This window comes from Ambystoma mexicanum, chromosome 5p, assembly GCF_040938575.1.
Source record: "Ambystoma mexicanum isolate Mex_15411 chromosome 5p, UKY_AmexF1_1, whole genome shotgun sequence".
Taxonomy (NCBI): Eukaryota; Metazoa; Chordata; class Amphibia; order Caudata; family Ambystomatidae; genus Ambystoma; species Ambystoma mexicanum.
Window position 1 is genome coordinate 1,346,878,350 of NC_090930.1, and position 24,048 is coordinate 1,346,902,397.

The window sequence follows — 24,048 nt, forward strand, 5'->3', positions numbered from 1 at the left end:
CGATACCTGTGGTATCTAAAGTAAAAACCTTAGGTATGATGGTGGAAGCCTCACTGGGATCTGGCGCTCAAGTCGGTTACCTGCAAAAAAACTATCGGTACTACCTACGCCTTCTGCGGGCCATTAGACCTTTTATAAACAAAATCAATTCAGCTACGATTGCTAGAGCAATTGTGCTGTCTCGTTTGGACTATGGCAATGCACTGCTATTGGGAGCCGCTAAGAAAGAGCTAAACAAATGCCAAGTAATGCAAAACGATGCAGTTCGCATCATCAAAAAGAAAAATCAGAGGGACCATATATCAGAAGGAAGAAAAGAACTACACTGGCTTAGAATAGAGGACAGAGTAAAATTCAAGGCTATGACAATAGTCCATAGATGCCTCTTCGGAGAAGCACTGGCCTACTTTAAAAAACAATTTACCAGGTACGTGCCCTTAAGATGTCTAAGATCAGCAGATACGGGTCTTCTGACCATACCTGAGGTTAAATGAGTTACAGGAAGGGGAAGATCCTTTCCTGTTAGGGCAGCCAAATATTGGAATGGACTACCAACATTCCTCAGACAAGAGGGAAACTACCTCAGTTTCAGGAAGGCATTAAAAACCTTTCTATTCCAATAAGTCAGTATTCTCCTGATGCACCACGAGAAGGGAGGAGACCCTAAACTCTCAAATAACACCTGAAAGTGATCTGCAATTCTCTGTGCTCCCCGCGCCCTGATGCCTGCGGGCTTTCGGCGCGTTATAAGCACAAAGACATAGACATAGAGATACAAAGAAAAGTTTGGGGTGGGAGAACGGGAAAGGTTCCATTACGCCCAGCTCCGACACTGGTTGTCGCACAAGGTGGTCAGGGAGAAAGGCTCTAGAGGCTTAACGGCGTTGGAGCTATCCTTATCATTCCCTACCCCAAGAGGAAGAATCTCAGTGCTCTATTGCCTTCTGGACAGAACAGATATCACTAAAAAAGAAAGGTACATGCTTGACTGGGAGAGAGACCTGGGACGGGAAATAGATATAGAGGATTGGGGGAAAATCTGGACTACACTTGATAAAAGCACGCAGTGCACCTCGAACAGGGAAGGGGGTTATAAACTTTGTTACAGATATTACGTCACTCCTGACCAGTTAAACAAGGCCAACCCCGAAATCCCTGCAGACTGTTGGCGTGGGTGTCCTACACGGGGCACTCTATATCATATGGTCTGGTCCTGCCCTAAAGCAGAGAGTTACTTGGGAGAGTTGACGAGTCACATCAAGGCAATCACTGGGCTGTCCATCCCCTGGGACCCTGTAATAATTCTCTTGGGTGAAACTCGGGGAGGGGGGCTTCCGCTCTCAGGCCTTATCCCTCGCCTATGCATGCAAAACCTCCTGTCAGTGAAAATTGCGATGGCACGACTTTGGAAAAATGCAGACGGCCCCTCGCTCGCACTATGGTGGTCAAAATGTTGGGAGATCGCTGTTGCGGAAAAGGTCACAGCAATTCGCTCGGGACTCCTGAACAATATCTTGAATGTATGGGCACCATTTATGGACTACGCAGAAAAGTTCCCAGCTCTCACTAGAAGACCTTCTCTAACCGGGTGGCTCCAAGGTGGGGCGAACTATTAAATCGGAGAGCAGAGGGGAGCGCCTGGGGTACACTGGGCATCCCGAGAGGGGGAAAGGCTCATAGACATGGACAACTTGAAGCATTTCCATTCCTGTTGGACTGGCTCTGACCTATGGCTTAAATTGTATTGCTATGTTATCGAATACTGCATTGTTGATACAGTTGTGCACTCACACTAAAACTTAATAAAATGTTTTGTAAAAAAAAATATACAACAGCCATATGTTACAGAATGTTTCACTTTCAAAAGGCTGAAAAGCCTCACAGCCTGATTCATGGAATTATTTGCGTGAAAAACGCAGATTTGCGTGCCTTTCTGCCCTAAAATCCCGGTTTGAAGTATGGGTATTTTCGGGCAGAAAGGCGCGCAAATCTGCGTTTTTCACGCAAATAATTCCATGAATCAGGCTGTAAGAGTTGCAGGACCCTGGGGCATAGAACTACATTGCCAAGAACCCCTGTGGCTGGAGGAAGCCAACTTGAGACTATTTAAGGCCTGCCTTATTTTATTTATTTATTAATTAATTTATTTATTTATAGTGTTATAAGGTGCTGAAGCCCGCAGGTATCAGGACGCCAACATGGAGACAATAGACGAAACAAAAGTGACACAGGACACACGCCTTGCCCCGTGCCGGCTGCTGGTAATTGATGCATGCAGCACTGGTAAGAAGGCAGGGCTCTGTCCTCTGCTCGCTTACTTCCCTGGTCCAACCAGCAGCACGTGCCTGCATCACGGCGGCTATGGCGTTACTGACCTGCACACCACCTTGGTGGGCCACCCAGCAGCGTGCTTATGATTCACTGCAGTGGTGGTGTTACATACCCTGTGTGGTGTCGTCACTGCACCCCTGTCACGTGGGGAGGCCCGGGAGGCGGGAGGAAGGGGAGGTGTAGAGTGACGGGAAAAGCCAGCAGTTCAAGGCTGGCACTTGTTGAATAAAGAAGTGTTGCACCTCAGCTCTATGTCTACTCATCTTTGCATGCATAAGGGTGATTGACACTCCAGCGTGAGGCGGTCCACTTGGAAGACACTATATTGTCAACGAAGCGGACACGAGTTCCCACCGTGCCTGCCATCTCAGGTCCACTGCGCTCGCGGTGTGCTGTCGGGCACCACTGGAGACGCGGGAACCCACCCTGTCGAGGACTCCTGGAGAAAGTGGGTTGTAGCGAGAAGGCCCCCACCATCGGAACGAGTCCCCTGCGCAAGCTCCATCAGGGCTCCAAAGCGCACATCTTCCGCGGGTGGAGCAGCAGCAGCAGCTCCCCGCGTAGCATTCTTCCGGGCGGTGGAGAAGAAACTTCTCCCGCCAACGGCAACGACGCAGCAAGGCCTAGCCTGCGTACATCTGAACACCTGCGGGTAGAGCGGTGGCTCCCTGCTCACACCGTCCAATCGGTTGAGGAGCACTGGCCTCCCGCCAACAGCAACGACAGAGGAAACAACTCAAAGACGAGCGGTGGAAGCGTGGCCCTCCCGCTCCAACGCGAGCAAGATAAGGGTAAGCTCACGCGCCCCACCCCAACCAAAACCCACAGGCCCAACATCTCGCAGCACAGCGCCCTCTCCTGGGGCCCCAGCATCACCATGCACGGGGGAAAGTTCGTGTATCGAACACAAGGCCTCGTAGGGCCACCGACACGCGGCACAACGCCCCCCCCACCCCCCTTGGCGCTCAAGAACTGCTACGCACGAGACAGTAGACCTCACAAATCATCAGCGAATAGCGCAGCGCCCTCATCTGGCACCAGGGCCTCACCGCACCTAGAACAAGGAAAGCTTATTTCAGCATATCAAAAGCGGAAAGGAGAACAATTAGCAACAGCCCATGAGCGGCTCGGAAGGAGAGTCACTGACTGTCCCAGTGACTCCAGCCAGACCAGAGCACAGGAAAATGACAGACAGCTTCCTAGCCCAATTGCCAGCAAATTTCGACCTCACTGACACCAGCACCCTCGGATCACGATGGAAAAGGTGGCTGAGGGATTTTGAAGTGTGCCTAAAAGCGGCTGGTCCACTAGAAGATGACCAGAAACTCAACCTCCTAAACCATGCAGTGGGATCAAACGTGCGAGATATCCTAGACGAAATACCGGAAAGCAACATAGACACCTACGGCAAACTGAAGACAACGCTCATGGAATACTTCACGCCCCACACAAACGTGGACTATGAACGGCATGTGTTCCACACCACTAAACAGAACAGAGGGGAAACCATAGACGCATTTGTCATGAGGCTGGATCAAAATTAAAACACTGTGATTTCAATAACTACTCCAACGAGGAGGCCCTCAGGTCGCAAATCATAGTGGGGTGCGAAAGCGCTGATTTTCGCAAACGATTACTGCAACAGCCACGCAACCTAGAGGAAATCTTACGTCTGGCGCGATCGGATGCTGCCCTCGCGGCGCAAGTAGAAGGCCTAGATGAAATAAAAATCACGCACGGAAAGCACGAAAGCCTCAACAAATTAGAAGGGACTGCAAGAAACAACAGCGATCCTTTCTGTTACCGGTCTGGACATGAATAACCCCATGAAGGAACGTGCCCCGCAATGGGCCAGACATGCTCCGCGTGCGGCGGTGACAACCATTATAAGGCCGTATGTTTGATCTTGCGCAGCAAGATGAGAGGGGCAGGAAGAAGTGGGAAGCCCACAACAGAAATGGAACAAAACCCGTTGACACACCACCACCGGGTAGCGCACCAACCCCACGATCAAGGGCGTCACAGACAACACGACGAACAGCCAGAAAGAAGACAAGACAAAAGGGACTGGAGGGAGAGCAAGACCACGCCATCCAAGATAAGGAGAAGACCCAGGAGGTATGTACGATGCCTCATAGACCAGTCGCAATCCTACAGCGTGTCAAGTGCATCGTCGGAAGAAAGATCCCGCAGACCGGAAAAACACCAAGAAACACCACGAAAAAAGGTATATCTATATGCTCTCTGAAACAACACGGCAAAAGAACACAGCCCAATACTCAGGATACAAGTCAATCAAACAGCTGCCGAGTTTCTGATAGACACGGGGGCAACAGTGAATGTAATCAGTGAGGAAGTCTATGAAAGCATACCAAACGCCCCTCACCTACAACCAGCACAAGCCCTCATCTATCCATATGGTTCGAAGACCCCCCTAGCATATAAGGGATTCTTCATGGCGTCATGCCGATACAAAGAACACGAAAAAAGCATTCCCATGCATGTGTTAGAGGCTGCCACCGAGAGCGGATGCATATTAAGCTATCAGGCAGCCATAGAGATGGAACTCATTCACATATTATATCGCCTCATGGTACACAAATACTTAGACCCAAGCATTGACCAAGTTTTCTCATCACTATTCAAAGGCCTTGGCAAATTGAAGGACAGACAGATCGAGCTCCACATCAACACCAGCGTCCCACCAGTAGTCCAACACTACAGGGGAATCCCCATCAACATTCAAAAGCAGGTTGAAAATGAACTGACCAAACTACTTGAGGCAGACATCATTGAGCCAGCAGAAGGCCCTACACCATGGGTCTCCCCCATCGTTCCAGTGCCAAAAAGAGACTCCCCTGACATCCGAATATGTGTGGACATGAGAAGACCAAATGAGGCCATCTTGAGGGAACGTCATCAAGCTCCCCGAATAACCGATATGGTGCATCTCCTAAATGGAGCGACAGTGTTCTCCAAGCTGGACCTAAACAAAGGCTATCACCAGTTGGAACTCTGCAAGAGCTCCCGCTACATACCAACTTTCGCCACCCACCTAGGGCTTTTTTCCGTTACAAATGGCTAAGTTTTGGGGTATCCTCCGCGGCTGAAAAGAAATCCACAACGTCATCAAACACGTGCCCAACTGCTTGAACTATAGCGACGACATAGGGTATGAAAGTATACAATGGCAAATAAGATGGAACTGTAAATTGCACATTTCTTTTCTAGAAATCAGAACAGGAGCAACATGGCAGCTACTGAATTTAGTCTGTGAGGACACAGGGTACCACATAACTCGCCAGAGCATGAACTCAGAGAACTGCTTGCTTACATGTTTATGCACTACAAAGCACGTTGGTCCACACACCTGCTATGCTACTGCTATATCTTGCTACTACTAAATGCTTTTGTAACTGCATCTCATAGTTGCCAACATGACCCATTCCTATCAGGTACATACCCAGTCCTGGCTTTTATTTGCATTCTGGGATGTGTAGTCCTAGTCTTATAATGGGAAATGTGGAACTACAAGTCCCAAAATGCAAAGAAAAAACTAGGACTGGATAATGCAATGAATCCTGCAGAGTCATCACTGAACCCCAGCCTAAAGTCTCCTCTCATGTGGCCAGGGAAAGCAGCCGCTACCTGATCCCAACCTTGGGGGTGGTATCACGGGGGAGGATCACATGGTAGGAGATGGCTGTCGGGGGGGAGTGGTGACTCCATTGGAAGAGACGAGGTATGCATTTTCTTTTGAGTCCTATAGTGCCCAAATACCTAATGGCATGCTGTCAGTGTGCAGTTCCCTCCCATACAATTACCCAAAGGACATGCTATGAAAGATCCACTAGACAGAATATGGTTAGTACCTTGGGAGTTCAGGAAATAAATGTGACATCCTCCATTTGTTATGATACTACCATAAATAGCAGTCATAACCCCAAGTGTAAAACGCAACCCTTTTATAGGTCTCCTAACTTTGATAACTCTCAATTTGCAAAGCAATGAAGACTAAACAAATGTCAGAGGACTAAAACCCCTATGGTCTCCAAGGTCCATAATGCCGGTGGTACTGGGACGAAGAAGAGGGACTCAGAGTCAATAAGGAGCAAAGGGGCCAATGAACAAAGTGAGCAGTCTAGTTGTTGTAGTGTGAGGCACCTGAGCGGGACATTTAAATCCTAGAATAGGTTACAGCTGGGAGAGGTCACTGAAGGAGTTGCAGAGGCAGCAGCAGTTTGGAATGCGGGGTCTGCTGTGAAAGCAGGAGGAGCACCATCTGAAGTCGACGCAGGATGAGAAGGCGTGCAGCAGTGCCGAGAGAGCGCAGCCGGAGGCAGTGTTGTGGAAGGCGGCAGGAGGAGAAGTCCATCTGTATGGACGACGAGCTCCCAGCACGACGTGAGCTGCTACAGTGAAGAAGTGGAAGTGGAGACCCTATGGAGCTGTCAGAGCTCTAGGAAACAGCCATGCAGACCAATGAAGGTACACAGGGAGCTGGCAGCAGAAGCAGCGGAGACGCCACAGAAGACCGGTGAGTTGGCCTGACACTGAAGGTGACCCCGGGGCGCTCCTACCAGGATATTGGGCCTTACCCAATAGCTTTAAATACTGAATACACAAAGTGCAGAGGCAGAGAGGGCGCAACTTCCCTTTTATGGGATACCAATCCACCACTTCTTCTAGCCATCAAGACCAACAGGACAGTGTAATCATGTCCCAGGATAAACCCAAGGGGAATCTGCCGGACCACAGGATGAGGAAGCAAACATTCAGTGAGACTGAGCTACAGGTCCTCACTGACGAGGTGGTGGCCCATACCGAGGAGCTATATGGCTCCCGGCACCGCAAAACATCAGTGCAACAAAAGGCAGCCATCTGGTCGGGCATCAGAGAGAAGGCAACAGCTGTGGGCACAGTCCTACGGGGCAGGGAGGACTGCAGCAAGCACTGCAATGACCTCAAGGCCAGAGTCCGCAGCCCCCTGTCCAAACACCAGCATGAGTCGTCGGCCACAGGAGGCGGCACCATGGACCTCCTTGTCCTAACCCAGTGGGAGGACAAGGACAGCTTCATCGTCCACTTGGAGGGGATCGAGGGAGTTGGGAGTGCTCAGGCCGGAGCCAGCAGCCAAGTTCAATCTGGTGAGTTTGAATGTCCCACGAAGTCAGGATCGCAGGGGACCTGGACATTGAGGGAGTGATACTTGCATCCGGTTACTGTATAACTCTTCACATTCCCTGGGGGTCCACCAACGCCACATGGGTGCAGTCCACAGCAGCAATCACATTGGGCATGTGGGCTACTGCAAAAACCTGCCTTCATGGCATTCTCCTGTGCTGGGGTGGTGGGTAGGGAGCTGAACCAGGAGACATGGTGCAAGAGGGCTTCCAGCACCTGCACAAGCACGTTAGAAAATGTGGGCTGCGCCACATACCATGCAGCAAGCCCACGGTTTGCAGGAAGGTGCCAGTTGCCAGGAATTGCAGGGCGGACACGAGCCTCAGCACCAAGGGTAAGGCTGTTCTTATGTTTATCCTGCTCTCTATGTCTTCCTGGATCAGGGCGAGCAGCTCAGCTATGGTCTCTGTGTTTAGCCGGTACAGGGTGATATAGCTGCGTGTCTGTCAAGGTCCAGGGTGAGGGCCTGACCCTGGGAATGGGCGCTCACCTTACATGACGTCTCCTCCTCCTATCTGCACCCTGTGCCCTGACCTGCTCTTCCTGCCTCTGCATGTCCACATCCACAAGGGCTAGTGGCAACATGGTGTTGGAAAGTGTGTTTGGGGAAAGTGTGAGCATTATGTACCCTTCTTGAGTGGATTGGCTGCACCTGTGGGTTAATTTCTAGCACCTGTTGGCGAATTACCTGCCATTTTTGGCAATATTTCGGCAGCATTTGTATTGTAATATTGCGGAAATACTGTTTTGGATTTGGCCAGTAATTCTGCCGGCGGAATTAGCGCTGGGTTTGGTTCTGCCATTTGTTGGCGGCAATTCTGCCGGGGCGAAGTCAGATGGAGGAATTACCACAGTACGGTAAAAGTGGTGGTAATTCTGTTACTGCCACTTTTAACATATACTGCCATACTCATAATGACCCCCATTGGGGCAAGGCACTGTAGAGCAGATATGGCGGATTACAGACCAGCTCATAAATGGGTCATTTTTAGTTTTGGCTATTATGCAGCGCTGAAAGTGCTGCCTATAGGCCAAAACGTATGTTGTGGAAAGTGCAGACAGGAGACTCTAGGAGGAACACACATTGTATGAGTGTTGTTTGAATATTCACCCACCCATGACCATGGCAGTTCCTATGTCCATTCCCACGGACTACCTTCCCCTTCCTGCCCAAATACCCAACACCCTGGGATGGCAAAGTCCAGTTCTGTGCTTTCTGCATAGCATTCGGAAAGGCAATGGCACAGTTAAAGCTATAAACCAGCTCTTGGTGTAATAAAACTGTATTAACGATGTGTACCACAAGCTACTTTATTTGTAAGCAGTATGTGTATCCTTGCATCTGTTCCTTGCACTTAATTCCTGTACCAACAAACATTGGAAACTCCAAAAGTTGTGGTTCTTGTATAGGCATTACATAGGTCCTTGCCAGGCACTGACATTATATTCCCAGGAACTAGCACCATTTTCCAGCTGTTGCCTTCTTATGGCCAGGTAGTAATATCATGGCAGTGCCTGAAAAATGCAGAGCCCATGCCTGCACAAAAGCTACAACTGTTGCCTTTGCTAATGCTTGTTATCAGTAGAATGCATCAACGCAATGCAGCCTAACAAGCCCATGTCATTTGGGCGATACTCATTAAGTCCCTTTTTTACATTCAGGGAATTTTCTTTTCCCTTTATAAATCCTAGGCTTCAAGTCCCAGAATTCAAATTTAAAAAAATTAGGATCTCTGGAATAAAAATGGAGCTTGTTGGAATATATGCTGTAGAAAATAGTTACCAATGCAAAACAAATACATGCTCTCAATCAGCTTTTAGTTTCTCATTCAGTGAAGCATGTTTTCACCAATAAAAGCTATTCATGTTTACAATAAAAGCTGGGATTTTTTAAATGTAACAGTGCAGATCTTTGTAAATTCCTTCTTGAAATGTTTCAGAAAAATATATGCTACAATTGCATAAATGGGATAGAGCACTAAGCTAAAGGTGAAAGCTATTAGTGAGCTTTTCAAACATGACGAATATGTGATCTTGGGCATATAAAGTAGTCGATGTATCTCACACTTCCTTATGTACTTGGGGGCGGTTGTACCAACACCACTTTAGTGAAATATAGTGATAAAAAATACAAGAAACAAATACCTTATTTATTGTATTTACACGGATCACTTTCTTCTGCAGGTGCAAAATAATGCACTGCCAGCGCTGCATTGTCCTCCCAGCCCATCATTTTAACAGTTCTGAAACATAAAAAGGACGCTCTCTTGTTCTGCTGAGCCCACCACCCATTTTCAGAGTGCAGACATGGATTGCAGTCATGTTTTAATTTCTCGCAAAGGCTCTTCTTTTGTGACCTGTCTGATACAGTGGCCACAAGAACAGAGCCAGGGGTGCCAAGGAGCAAACCAGGGGTAGCAGATGCTACCTCTGGCAACCCTCAAATGATGCCAATGGCTGGCCTGCAGCTAAAACACATCACCTCCACCAACATGCATACAGCAGAAGCCCTCGCTGACTACTTGCTTCACAAATGTAAGCGGGGGAGGGATAAGAGATCAAAGGTGATAAATTAAGCAACTTTCTTTTTTTCAAATGTAATGCTAAACTGTAGTCCGTGTAAAAACTAATTGACTCATCACCTGGAAACCCTATTGATTACTCAATGTCAGCTGAGTAAACTCTGAGCTCATCCGTGTATGTCAATGATATGTGCTCTGCTTCCAAAAATGCTTCTGAATCCAAAAAAACAGGTCACACAATAACGACCAGCATATTGCCTCAAGTAATGTATTTCTCTATTCAGAGGCTCTGAAATACACACTGTGTACACACTGAAGTTCTGCCGGGCAAAGCAGCAGCCGCAATGGCTCAACCCCGAGCCGGAGATGCAGCCCTACCCCCGGTCCTCCCTCCCCCACCCAACGACCTGGCTGCGGGGGCCAGCGGGGGCAGCAGAGCTGAGGGAGCTACTTGGAAGCAGCTGGCGAGCTACTAGTGGCTCGCGATAGATAGGCTGGAGACCTTGGGTCTAGCCACTTAAAACAGGTGAATTGGATAAATTGACTACATCCAAGATACATTAGCGTGAGTATCTTTTAGGCACACGCCTATCTGGGTCTGGAGATAAGATAACCATAAACTGGCTGACGGCGACATATTTAGCTAAAGCCCATTTGAGAACCTACCCAGAAGTCATCACAGACATAGTAAATGCAACCTCTAAAAAAAGAAGAACTAACATAAAGATACAATAAGTCCGCAAAGCATCTCACAAACATCCTTACGATAGTGATAGGCTGCCATAATGTCTTGAGGTGTGACTTTGGACAGCTTGGAAACTGCCCCCTTGTGCCAACAGGTTATATTAAGGCAGTCAATTGTCATCAGGGCTGGAGCGTATGCCATATGCAAGGAAGCACTGAAAAGATTCAGAGGAATTGATATTCAAGTAATGATTAACTTTCATTACTTTTAAAAAGAATGAATTGTATTAAGATGTCTTCTTTTTGTACCTGTTTTAACTATATGTGTCGATTTCATTATGCTTTCTTTTACTTGTGCTTAAAGATTTGTATCTAACTAATGCACGATGAATAAAAACGAATAATTAAAAAATATAAATTACGGCAGTTAGAACTAGGAAGGCAGTCTACTAAAAATGGATGAGAGAACACTGCAAGAGAAAGTTCCAGTCAGTGGAAAGCACTCATCACCACTGTAAGGAACAATAATACTCAGGCCTTACGGGAGTTAGGTAAGACCTTAGAGATCCTTTTAGCGCTTTAGGCGGTGATACCAAGGAGACATGGGAGCGCTATATAGGTTAAACAATTGGCTGAACAATTAGCGAAAATAAAATCCATCTCTCTAATGAAATATGTTACTGTAATGTACACGTCTCGGAACTGGTGACAATTATCACCACACTGAAAAACCTGCATGCCCCGGGCCCTGATGGGTTAAGTTGAACGTGCTTTGGTGGGCTCAACTATTACATGTCCTGTTCAGCATCATCAGTTATACTAGCCTACTCCCCAAATCTTGGCGAGAAAGCATCATTGTCCTTGTTTGACAGCAGAACTAAGTTACAGAATCCTAGCAATGTTTAACGCCCCATCCAAAATATTCGCACATGTACTTATTATTGAGCAAAATTTCTGGGCCTTGGACTTTATTCCATTCAATCAAATGGGGTTTCGGAAGGGAGTTGGCACTCACGCTCATGTATTAGCTCTTGTCTCGACAGTGGAAATGCATGGAAGGTCCAGCAACAGACTATGGGCCTCATTGCTACTTTGGCGGTAACCCTTAAATCCGGCGGTAGCGCTATTATCACCAGATTTAAGGGTCTGCCAAATCAGTACTTTGATGGATTTCACCCCAGCTCTGAGCTGGGGGGAAATCCGCCGAAAATTCGCGCTCATACCGCCGGCGGGAAATCCGCCAGCGGTATTAGCGCAAAATTTCCCCATTGAGCCCAATGGGTAATGGGGCATTCCCGAATGGGCTCAATGGGGAATGGGGATTAATATTACCGCCGAATTCGTGATCCGGCGCTATTAGTAGCGCCGGCGTTACCGCCCAAGTCGAGATGAGGCCCATATGTAGCATACATGGGCTATAGCTCTGCTTTTTATACTGTACTACGAGAGGTCCTGTGGCAAACTCTACCTACTTGGGGGATACCTGCGGTCTTCTCAAGACGATCATCGTGCTACATGCAGACAATAGTGTACAAGTCAGGCTCTCTCTCACAAGGAAAACACAAACCTTTTGCAAACCTCTGTAGGATTGAAACAGGGCTGTATCCTAGCCCCAAATTTATTCAACCTATATCTTTCCGACTTGTCCAAAGAGCTGCTTATCAACAAGGCTGTTCCTCCCATATTGGGTAGGACTAGTATTCAGTGGCTTGGGTATGCTGATGACTTGGCACTCTTAGACTGTATGCCAAAGGTTTTCAGCAACAGCTCAACATTTAAACTCGTATTCCAGCAAAAATAAAACAAAGATCATGGTTTTCCATCATGGCCTACATACACCTTTTAAAAAAATGCTGCTGGACAATTGGCCCTCAGTCATTAGATAAGGTAACACAATAGGATTACCTAGGACTCACTAGCGATGATAAACTCTTGGCAATCTCAAATGGATACAATTAAAATCCAGGTGCAACCGCAGCTTGGAGTTGTGTTAGCTTTTCTAGGAAACATTGTGGTGACTCTCTTAAATCTATCAACAATGTATATAAGGCACACATTCCTCCTGTTATACTCTATGGAGGGGAAATCTGGCGATTCAGGAATGCCACCAAAAATATGGAGACTTTAATATGTTTGCCTTGGATCCATCTTGAAAGGCCCTTGAGACTTGCCAATTGAATAGTTATGTGCAGAATGTGGACTCACTGGTATTGCCAGCTTGCTTAAGGCACAACACCTAAACCTTTTTGGAAATTGATGAATTCCTCCCCAGATTCCCTCTTACATTTTAACGCCACTGCCTTTAGTAATTAAACAATTTGCCTGCGAGACACTACCCTTAGAGTTTTAAATGGAGAAGCCAGTAGCTGGTGTAAGCGCATGGAAATTAATCCTACTAATATTGCTTATTCACAATATAAATTGACCACTAAAAATATCATCTTTGCTTTAGATAATGATCAAATCTTAACTTATTTGGCAAGCAAGTCTTAAGTAGAGCAGTTTCCAGGACGAGGCATCTTATGAGGTTTGTCTTGGGATCATGTTTTTGCTCCTGGCTCATTTTTCCAGTCTGGTTTTTAGTTTTGGCTATTAGGTGGTGCTTAAGTGCCACCATTAAGTAGAAACTGTTACATTGGAATACAACTAGAAGGGAGATTACATGTAAGGAGGGGCACATAACTTGTGGGTGTTGTTTGATTATTTACCCACCCACTGAAAGCCTATAACCATGCTAATTCCTATACCCATTTTCGCCCACAACCTGCCCCTCCAGTCCAAAAACATATCCTACAGGGATATCTTTGAACTAGCTCTATCAAATAGTACCATCAAACTGTGGCTTGACAGTTGTACTTTGAAGCAGTGTGCTTAGAGTTAATGGCTTAGTTGCAGCTGTCATTAGGCTACTAGTGTAATAAAAATGTCTTAACTTGGTGTGCCTTCCACCACTTCATTTACAAGCAAGCGTTGATAAAGCCAACCATTCTGGCATGTGTGTAGGTATTAGATGCACATTTTCCAAGCACTGTTATCATATGCCCAGCTAAATACAACATTTTCCAGCTGTGGCCATCTCATGGCTAGGTAGTATAATTATACCAGGGCCTGGCAAATTCCTATGCCAGCTTTACACAAAAGCCCAAACTGCTGGCGTTGCCAATGCTCACTTTTATACATGACATGATACCAGACAAAGGGCAAGACTGTGCATACAGTAGGGTCTTTCATGATGAGGAGGAGGAGGAGGACTAGAAGTATGAAGATTACTGGGAAGTAACCAGAGATTTATCTCGTGTCCTCCAGTTTATAAGACACAAGAGAAACCCTTCGTCTCTGTTAAATCGTGGTAGAGGTTCGGTAACATCTACCATTTGATTTGTTGGATTGAACAGACACTACATTATACAATAAGACTTGGTAAGACATACATTGCATGTGCTGAAACAAAATGAGTTAGTTTAACTTCACCCAGAGAGAGGAAGGCTTTCTGGATTTCGTTCATCACATTCTCGTAGAGGTCCTTCTGCCAGTGCTGTAAAAGCTTCCACTCATCTTGGGAGAAGCTGGCAGCAACATCGCAAAATGTGAGAGATACCTGCAACCGCAAGAGCGCCATCCTTCAGTTAACATCTTCACAGCGTTGAGAGTGACATGCATCGTGTAGCACCTCATTTCCATTCAGCATTAGAGGTAAAGATGCTAAATTAGAATAAGAGCACAGTGATTGCAGTACGTGTTCTACAATGAAATTCGCAGGTGGATGGACAGACTGGAGGGGAGATGACGTGCTTTCCAGCAGCAAAAGCTGCTCCAATTCCTCATTGTGGGGGCAGCATACGCAGCACTATAGCTACAAGAGTTTCCTAAAACACTGCCACTGTTTTGATTTTTGAAAGTGTCCTTAAGCTTTCACTAAATTAGAAAAGTGGTGCTATTTACCTCCTTTTTCTGACATACAAAAGCAGGCATCTGCCAAGAGAGTGCCCTTGCAGTGCCTGCCCTGCATTCCTGATGGTTACCAGGGCCGTTGACAGACCGTAAATCAGGCACATGCAAAAGCCAAGGCTTACATGTCAGAACACCAGATTCCTTATTTTTCAGAATATGGTGCTTTAAAGAAATGTGCTGTTCCTACTTGCAAATAGCAGGACACTAGAATACTATCAAGCCTGCATTTTTCCCATTCAGGGAAAGAACATTTAGAGTGCTGCAAACAGCACACTGGATAGGGCTAGCAGGAGAGTATTGAAGACATCCAGTCCCAATGGGAGCCACGAGTAAGTAATGTTTTTATGCTTACTTCAATAAGATGTGTAGGAGACTTTAACACGTGGACAATCCACTGAGGCTTTTTGTATTTCTGCTTTGATGTCTTTCAGGTATATGAGCCTGAAAGGTAGATGAAGCTTCCTGAACTAAGTGAAAGGATACAGAATTGAAGGAATAATTTCGGAGGGCATAAGTCTAGAACTAGATGGTAAGATACCTCCTTGAGAAAAACAAGGACTTTTTGAGCTCACAGTTAAGGGTAATAAGAGTCTAACACGTGTGTATATTGTGTACTAGGACAGAAGATACAGGAACACAGGCATGAAGTTCCTAATTAATTGGATATTTGCCTTAATATAACCAATTGAGGTTGAAAGAAGACTCCGGGATAGAGAATCCTCGAGTTAGGAAGGTATGTTATTTACTACATTTCCTTCACCCTTATGGGGATAAGGGTTAAAAACTCAGCATAATCAATGGACTAACATTATGATAAGAGAGAGTAATACAGTGCCTCCTTTTTATATTAACAGGGTATACCGACTTTTAAAAGAAGATAGAATTCTGGAAATGTGGTTTCATCTTGAATAAGATCTACACAAGACACTACACACCCCTGAAGAATGTCCTACATTGTTGTGATAATGGGACAGAAACTTGTACAAGTTGGGTTTTTGGGAGACTAAGAACTGAATTAGCCAAAAGTTTATTTTGAGACGAGGGGACTCAGTGTGATTGGGTCATACGGGTTGACCAAAAGATCAAATTTGAGATTAGAACCGATTAAAGCTGAATTACTTGTGTGGTTTTAGAATTAATTGTTTGTCCTATGTGATAGGATCATTTTTATGATGAATTGTTTATTGTTAAATGATTTTTGTATGATTAATAAAACTTATACCTAATGTTAATTTTGTCTAAAAAACTTATCTGTGAGACAGGATACCCATGTAAGTGGTGGCACTCATTTTTCCTTATTTCAAGAAAAAACCTTGAACCTCTTTTGTAGATATTATACTTCACTCCACGGAGTTAGAGGTTTATTAATCCCCAACTGTGGTTTTTCCACTGTCTTGAGAATAGAGTATTTTGGAGACTATTAGGGTCTCGGTGGTCAATGTGGTTAGTAGTAGGTCCTAATCTGTCTGAGCATATATACATATTGCGTGGCTTTTATGAGCAGCTTGACTATGACTTCAGAAAAATGTCTAGCCTATAATGATGATTATGTACGAAAGCTCATGGAATCTTTGCCTGTAATAGGTCTCAATAAAGATCTTGATATCCTTGGCAAAGGTGACCAATGGGACGAACTTGTGCAGATGAGAAAGAGACTGATACGTACCGAACTACATGCAATAATCATGATAGAGTATGTGAAAAATCTAGCTTTGCCCCAGGGGCTTATAGTTAGAAATGAACCTCGTCTGTTTCTAGACAATCCGGAATTTAAATTAAAGTGGAGTTATATTGCCAATAATTGCGGCCGTGATTGGCTGATACTTATTATAGAGACTGCACAAGAAACAGCAAAAAAGATTGAAATAGATCTAAAAGATCTAGAGAAAGCAATAAAGAAAAAATTTGATGTAGAAGCATTTAAGAAAGGCTTAGACAAACATCTAAAAGAGATGCAGGAATTTAAAACTGAAACCATATCCGAACGCATCAAGAGGATGAAGAAAGATATACAAAACTTTATACATGAGAAAGCTTTTGGATATACAAACAAAGATTACAAATTTGGAGAAATAAGACCTAATCCGAGGCAGAATCGGAGAGTACGTTTCCGTAATACTTCATATAGCTCTAGTGATGGGGCATCTGAGTACGACGAATTTAATGATCCTCCTAACAACAGTAACGGTACCCGACCGAGTCGGGGTAGAGGCTCTAGAGGAAATAGTCGTAACGCAGCAACAGGGGTTGGTAGTTAATCTCTCAAATGTAATTCTGTCCAAAGAAGAAGAAGAGGTCCTTAACAAAGGACTTAACTTTGTGATTTCTAAATATCATAATCCTTTTGAATTTAGGACTGAATTTAATCAATTTATGCGTAAAGTACATCTGAGGGAGTTTTTTAAAGACACCCCTCATGAGAATGGTGGAAATTGTAGTGGCTTGAGGAACCCATCCGGTTTTTGTGCTCCTTATAATTCGCATACTCCCGAGTCTAAGGTCTTCGAGAGAAAAGTTCTGGAAGAAATTGACATCCTAGAATCACAGGGGATACCACATCATTCCAATTTGAGTAAAACTGAACAACTCACTCTAAAAAACTTGGGGACAAATGAACAAATTGTTATACGCCAGGCCGACAAAGGTGGTGCTATAGTGGTAATGAATAAGAGTGATTACATTGAGGAGTGTCTAAACCTCCTCTCCAATACAGACCATTATAAAAAGCTAGATAAAGATCCTAGTAATGATCTTATCAATAAAATAAAAGAGAAAGTCACGAAAGCGGTGGAACAGGAGATGATTAGCAAACAGGAGGGGGAGTATTTAATCAGAGAGAACGGGAGAATTCCCATATTTTATATCCTCCCCAAAATTCACAAAAATTTGGAGAAACCCCCGGGTAGACCAATTGTCTCGGGTGTCAATTCCCTTTTAGAGCCGATCTCGAAATTTGTGGATTTTTACTTAAGACCGTTCATTCCTAGTATGAAAAGTTATGTCAAGGACACAACAGATGCTATCAATAGAATTGAGGGCAACACCTTTGACCCAAGGATGAATTTGCTAATGTGTCTAGACATACAAGCCTTATACACAAATATACCACAATTGGCTACACTAGAGGTAGTGGAAGAGACTTTGCTGAACAGACAAGATCACTCTCCAGTTTCGAATTCCTTTATAAAATGGTGTACGGAAATGGCCCTCACGAACAATTTTTTTCAGTTTATGGGCCAGTTCTATAAACAAATTGAAGGAACGGCCATGGGGGCGGCAATGGCACCCAATGTGGCCAATTTATATGTAAACATGTTCGAAGAAACGGTGGTATATACTGACCGTAATCCTTTCCAAGAGAACATATTATGTTGGCTCCGTTATATAGATGACGTTTTCGTCATCTGGAAGGGGAACGAAGAGGAGTCTAGAAATTTTGTACTATGGCTGAATTTACAGAATAGATATCTCAAATTCACTAGCAACATTAACAATGGACAAATACATTATTTAGACATCTGCATTTATCATGAACAAGGAGTGTTACTGGTCAAACCTTTTACTAAGGAAACGGATAGGAATGCATTATTGCATTATAACAGCCATCATGCGTACCATGTGAAGAACAATTTACCCTTTGGACAATTTCTTCGGCTGAAGAAGAATAGTAGCACCAATGCTTCGTATGAAGATGGGGCAAATGTGCTTATTGACAAATTGGTAGACAGAGGATATCCCTCCTCTTTGGTCAAGAAGGCGGCTAAGAGAGCTTTCAATAACAACCGAGAAGCTCTTTTGGACCAACAAATACGTAGAGATGGAGATACCGGAGAGACCCCGCTAGTATTTGTGAATACATCTAGTAATCTTTCATATAAAATCAAGAGTATCATTCAGAGAAATTGGAAGAAAATTATGACCAAGGAAATGGGAAGTCCAATTATAGCTTTCAAAAAGAGCACTACTGTACGGGAGCTAGTCATGAGGAATGATGTTAAGCCTAAGAAGAGAATATGTCAACAGACGAATTTGTGGGGCCTTCCGCCAGTCCAGGGCCATTATCCCTGTGGCAACTGTACTATGTGTCAACAAACGAGGAAAACTACATCAGTTGATTTAGGTTTGGGTAAAATATGGCAGATGACAGAACACACAAATTGTGAAACAAGTAATGTCATTTATTTGATTAAATGTCCATGTCAACTTATGTACATAGGAAAGACAAATAGAAAATGTAAAACAAGGATGATCGAGCATAGAAGCTGCATTAGGAATAGAGTTGAACAAGCGCCAATGGTAAAACATTTCATTGAAAAGAAACATACTAGTAACGAATTTGAATGGGTGATTCTGAAACAAATTAAAGGGGAGTCACAATTATTGATCAATAGAAAGTTATTACAGTTGGAACAAAAACTTATTTTTTTATCTAGAAGCCATCTACACGGTCTGAATGAAGGCGTGGAGTGGCATAATACCTAAGCAGCTACTTTTGACTCGGTTTTCCTTTTCTTTCCATTGGGAATTTTGAATTTGGATTGATGTAATTAACAGAGATCATGTTGTTCGCCGAATATGACCACATATTGTACTTAATGACATACGAGAAATTGCTACAGAGGGATGCAATACATGTATGGTACCGACTGTGTTCGCAGTATGTATGGAGAATCATATTGCAATGATTCGAAACGATTTAATGTGTCTTGAATTGAAATGATTTTGTGTTTCACACTTATTGTGAGGTCTTTTTCAGGATGAAATCACAGGCATAAGGGCATTAGGGTGGCCAGACTAGCATTTTTCAACAGTATGGCGGATCAGTAGGCGACCCGGGACTTCATTTCCCGCCTATGTGTCCACGCATGTGTATCGCGGGACGTAGTGACGTCACCAGCGCGCGACAGGCGTTTTTCGATCCGCGTGGGGCGTGATGACGTCATCGCGCCGCCCGCGAGGACAAACACGGGACTTAGATTGTCTCCTGATCGTTCGTTGCCCGTTTTCTGAACAAGCTGGGCTGAAGCTAATAGCAGGACACTAGAATACTATCAAGCCTGCATTTTTCCCATTCAGGGAAAGAACATTTAGAGTGCTGCAAACAGCACACTGGATAGGGCTAGCAGGAGAGTATTGAAGACATCCAGTCCCAATGGGAGCCACGAGTAAGTAATGTTTTTATGCTTACTTCAATAAGATGTGTAGGAGACTTTAACACGTGGACAATCCACTGAGGCTTTTTGTATTTCTGCTTTGATGTCTTTCAGGTATATGAGCCTGAAGGGTAGATGAAGCTTCCTGAACTAAGTGAAAGGATACAGAATTGAAGGAATAATTTCGGAGGGCATAAGTCTAGAACTAGATGGTAAGATACCTCCTTGAGAAAAACAAGGACTTTTTGAGCTCACAGTTAAGGGTAATAAGAGTCTAACACGTGTGTATATTGTGTACTAGGACAGAAGATACAGGAACACAGGCATGAAGTTCCTAATTAATTGGATATTTGCCTTAATATAACCAATTGAGGTTGAAAGAAGACTCCGGGATAGAGAATCCTCGAGTTAGGAAGGTATGTTATTTACTACATTTCCTTCACCCTTATGGGGATAAGGGTTAAAAAGTCAGCATAATCAATGGACTAACATTATGATAAGAGAGAGTAATACAGTGCCTCCTTTTTATATTAACAGGGTATACCGACTTTTAAAAGAAGATAGAATTCTGGAAATGTGGTTTCATCTTGAATAAGATCTACACAAGACACTACACACCCCTGAAGAATGTCCTACATTGTTGTGATAATGGGACAGAAACTTGTACAAGTTGGGTTTTTGGGAGACTAAGAACTGAATTAGCCAAAAGTTTATTTTGAGACGAGGGGACTCAGTGTGATTGGGTCATACGGGTTGACCAAAAGATCAAATTTGAGATTAGAACCGATTAAAGCTGAATTACTTGTGTGGTTTTAGAATTAATTGTTTGTCCTATGTGATAGGATCATTTTTATGATGAATTTTTTATTGTTAAATGATTTTTGTATGATTAATAAAACTTATACCTAATGTTAATTTTGTCTAAAAAACTTATCTGTGAGACAGGATACCCATGTAAGTGGTGGCACTCATTTTTCCTTATTTCAAGAAAAAACCTTGAACCTCTTTTTGTAGATATTATACCCTACTTGCAACGACACATTTCTATTTTTACAGGGACCTCTGAATCAGACCCTGAATGCATAAAGGAACGAGGGTTAAACGTAACACACATTAGAAAAGAATATTTATCAACTTAACCATGAACACCTTAATTACAGAACAGGGCCTGATTCAGATGTGCGTGCCATGATTTACGGCATGCCAACAACCTTGCCAACCACCTCACATCTAAGGGGCTGGCAAGGACTGTATTAAGAGGCCAAAACACCCTTCGTGCAACAGCCAAAAGAGGCGTTCATTAACGGTACCCTGGGGGTGCTGTTAAACAACACAGCACACTTTTTCCCAATTTACACATATCATTTCTCAGACCAGAGTGACACTTTTCTAGTGGCTGCTTTGCTCTTAGTGTTTCTTATTGTCTTGTTTGAGCCCCTTACTTGTTATACCTTAACCATTGCACATTACACCGGTGCCCCGCACTTTGACTTGTTGTTGCTGTTGACTCCTTTTTTATTATTATGCATTTTACATCGTAGTTGTATAGATGTAATTTTTAATATTGGTGCCTATTCTCCTTTTTGTAAGTGGAGTTTAATTATTGTTTATGAATTTTAAAGCCGTCATGTTCTTAGAAATGTTTTCTTAGAAGGATTTTTACATTCTGGTATTCTGGTATTTTGTGTATTGTATTTTATTTGTATTTTAAATCGTGCAGTTTTCATATTATTTTTAGACCTGCTTCGTCTTTTTCTTTGTTGTCTGGTTACCCCACACGGCGGTACGAGCACATTCTTTGCAGGCTCCTCTGTGGGTTAAACCAGCAACAGGGATTGAGAATGGTCAAAAGGAAACTAAGAGAGGAGGGCTCCTTGGCCTCCAGTGCTAAAATATCAAAGCAAACAAGAGCCCCTAAAGTTATCAGCAAAGCTGTAGCCAGGGACCCCAAACCTAGGCGACCCGTGAGCCAACTCTCACTGGATTCATATTACAAACAAAAGGCAATTTGGGAAGCTGCCTCTTCAATAGGGCAATTCATGTAATAGAGGTTGGGGGTCTGGCAGAGGGGCCTTCGGCTCCTAGCTCCCCATCCTACATAAGTCCCCAAAAGACCCTCATGGGGGGGGGGGCCTTGGGGCACTACTACCTAGTCAGGCAATCGAACTAGCAGGTAATGCAGGGGCAAATGTTGCCATACTGGCCACTCCAGGGGATATGGGGGAGCCTTTGGGTGATCAGGGGCCAGCTTCACTATTGGGGGATGATTCAATAGTCTCACCCACAAACGATGATGACCTGACATGGTTAGTGGCTCTAATTAGACAGCAAATATTGAGGCCTTACATGCCCTGCTTCAAACATTTAAAAAAGGCATCATGAACACTTTGGCGATAAAGGACGACTCAATTCGAGATTTAAAATTAAAGTGGACGCCATTAACCAGAACTGTGGTGGGAGAGGGTTCAGCTCAGTACAAACTGCTATTGAGGAAACAAGCCAGGTAGGGCAGGGGGAAAGGGAGGGTGAAGCTGTAAGTGGCATTTCCCCGTTGTCCATATCGGCTGGTGCACCAACAGGTTGCACCAGACCAAGGATGCCAGCGTATGGGATAAACCCTGTTCCTTGTGCCTTGCCCAGAGTAACGGACAATGGTCGGGTTAGCAGGGTTAGTGTGGAACTAAATCTCCCCCCAATGGCAGCCCCCTTAGTAGGTGTGATAATGGGAGTCCTGGGCTTACCGGTGGGAGTCTTAGAAACAAACTCATCTTTGGTGAATAAGGCCACACATTGGATACATTCCAACTTGATGGGTCCAAGTATAGACGCTAAATCTGTCCTAATGGCCAGAAGAGTGGGATGGGTAGGCCCTACCAGGAAGTCTGTTGAGGGTGATTGGATTGATGTTTCATTCCCCAACCCCATTCGGACTAGACATATGGTGACCTCAAATCTAACCAGGGGTCTGAGGGCCAATGGCGCGAAATTAGCAAGCAGACTGGTGGGTTTGGATTACTTTTATCCCCAAGGGAGGTTGGGGGCAGCCCTGTAAGTGGGACATAGGGAAAGGTACATGCCAGGGGATCCTAGTTGGGAAGGTGATGCTGCCCCTGCCATCCCCAGTGTGGCACAGGTGTGTCTACCTGGGCTACTGTGAGGGGGGATTGTTGTGAACAGCATGGGGGAACTGAATCCAACTGGAGCCTTGCGTCTCAGAATAGATTCAAGCCATTATCGTCATTGGACGATATAGATTGACAGGAGGTAATCAGTGCCCACTCCCAGGGGGCGCTTTGGTAAGTCCATTGGATAGGGGGACCAAACAAATTGTGGCGGCCACAGAAGTCAGAATTGTCTCTTGGAATATCACAGGCTCTAGGGGTAAACTGCAGTTGAATGAGAACGTAGAATTTTTAAAGCGCCATGAGATCATCCTACGGCAGGAAACATGGGACCTGCAGCTGTCCCGCCTGGATGGTTATGCCTCTTATGGCATCCCCGTGAAAAAAGAAGAGGAGAAGGTGGAGTTATGATGGTTTGGTTGTAATGGTCAAGGCCTCCTTAACATGTAGGGTGTAGGTGGTTTAGACCAAGCTGGAATTTTTACTACTTTTAAGGGTTCAAAACCTCTGGCACTGATGGGTTCAATGTCCTACATTTGTGCAATACCCCCAATAGGGCGGATGGGGGAGATTTGGTTGAAATTAAAGGACTTTATAGACAAGTACATGGTGATCTAGAGAGCGCCAAGAATAGACCAGCTGAGCAGTCTACTCTATCGTCACTGATATCAACGTTTTTTATTCTGCAAATTAGCACTGCCTTTCGCCGATCTCACCTTGCACTAGGCAGTTTGCCTATTAACTCACTTGGGTTACCTGTAATTTATATCTATATCTGAGCGGTCGCATTTGGCACGGTTTCCATACCCACATTAACATCCTCTGTGAGTTGCTACCAAGAGGCCTGTAACCATCCTCGCGCACATTGAAATAGCCTATCTGCAACCTGTACGTGCCTTTCAATGAGCCATCTCATAGCTGACTATGACACAAATGTATCTATTTATGCATACATCAGTTAGCATACCCGCAAATTATATGTGTTTTTCAATAACTCGTTACTGAACTTTACTCAGCTTTTGCCATTGTAAAAAATGTACTTACATTGCAGTGATCGTTCTAGTTCTATCTATTACAGTGTGTTCCTCTACTCACAAGTAC

At 44.6% G+C, this 24,048-nt stretch overlaps 1 protein-coding gene across 1 annotated transcript in view; it reads right to left on the bottom strand.

The window, feature by feature from the left end:
- LOC138481790 (zinc finger imprinted 3-like) overlaps positions 1–24,048 on the bottom strand; it is a 435,035-nt gene that overhangs the window by 403,376 nt on the left and 7,611 nt on the right. Inside the window, exon 2 of the mRNA XM_069613844.1 lies at positions 14,193–14,319. Within this exon, the coding sequence (XP_069469945.1) occupies positions 14,193–14,319 (127 nt within the window). The remainder of the gene's footprint in view (positions 1–14,192; positions 14,320–24,048) is intronic.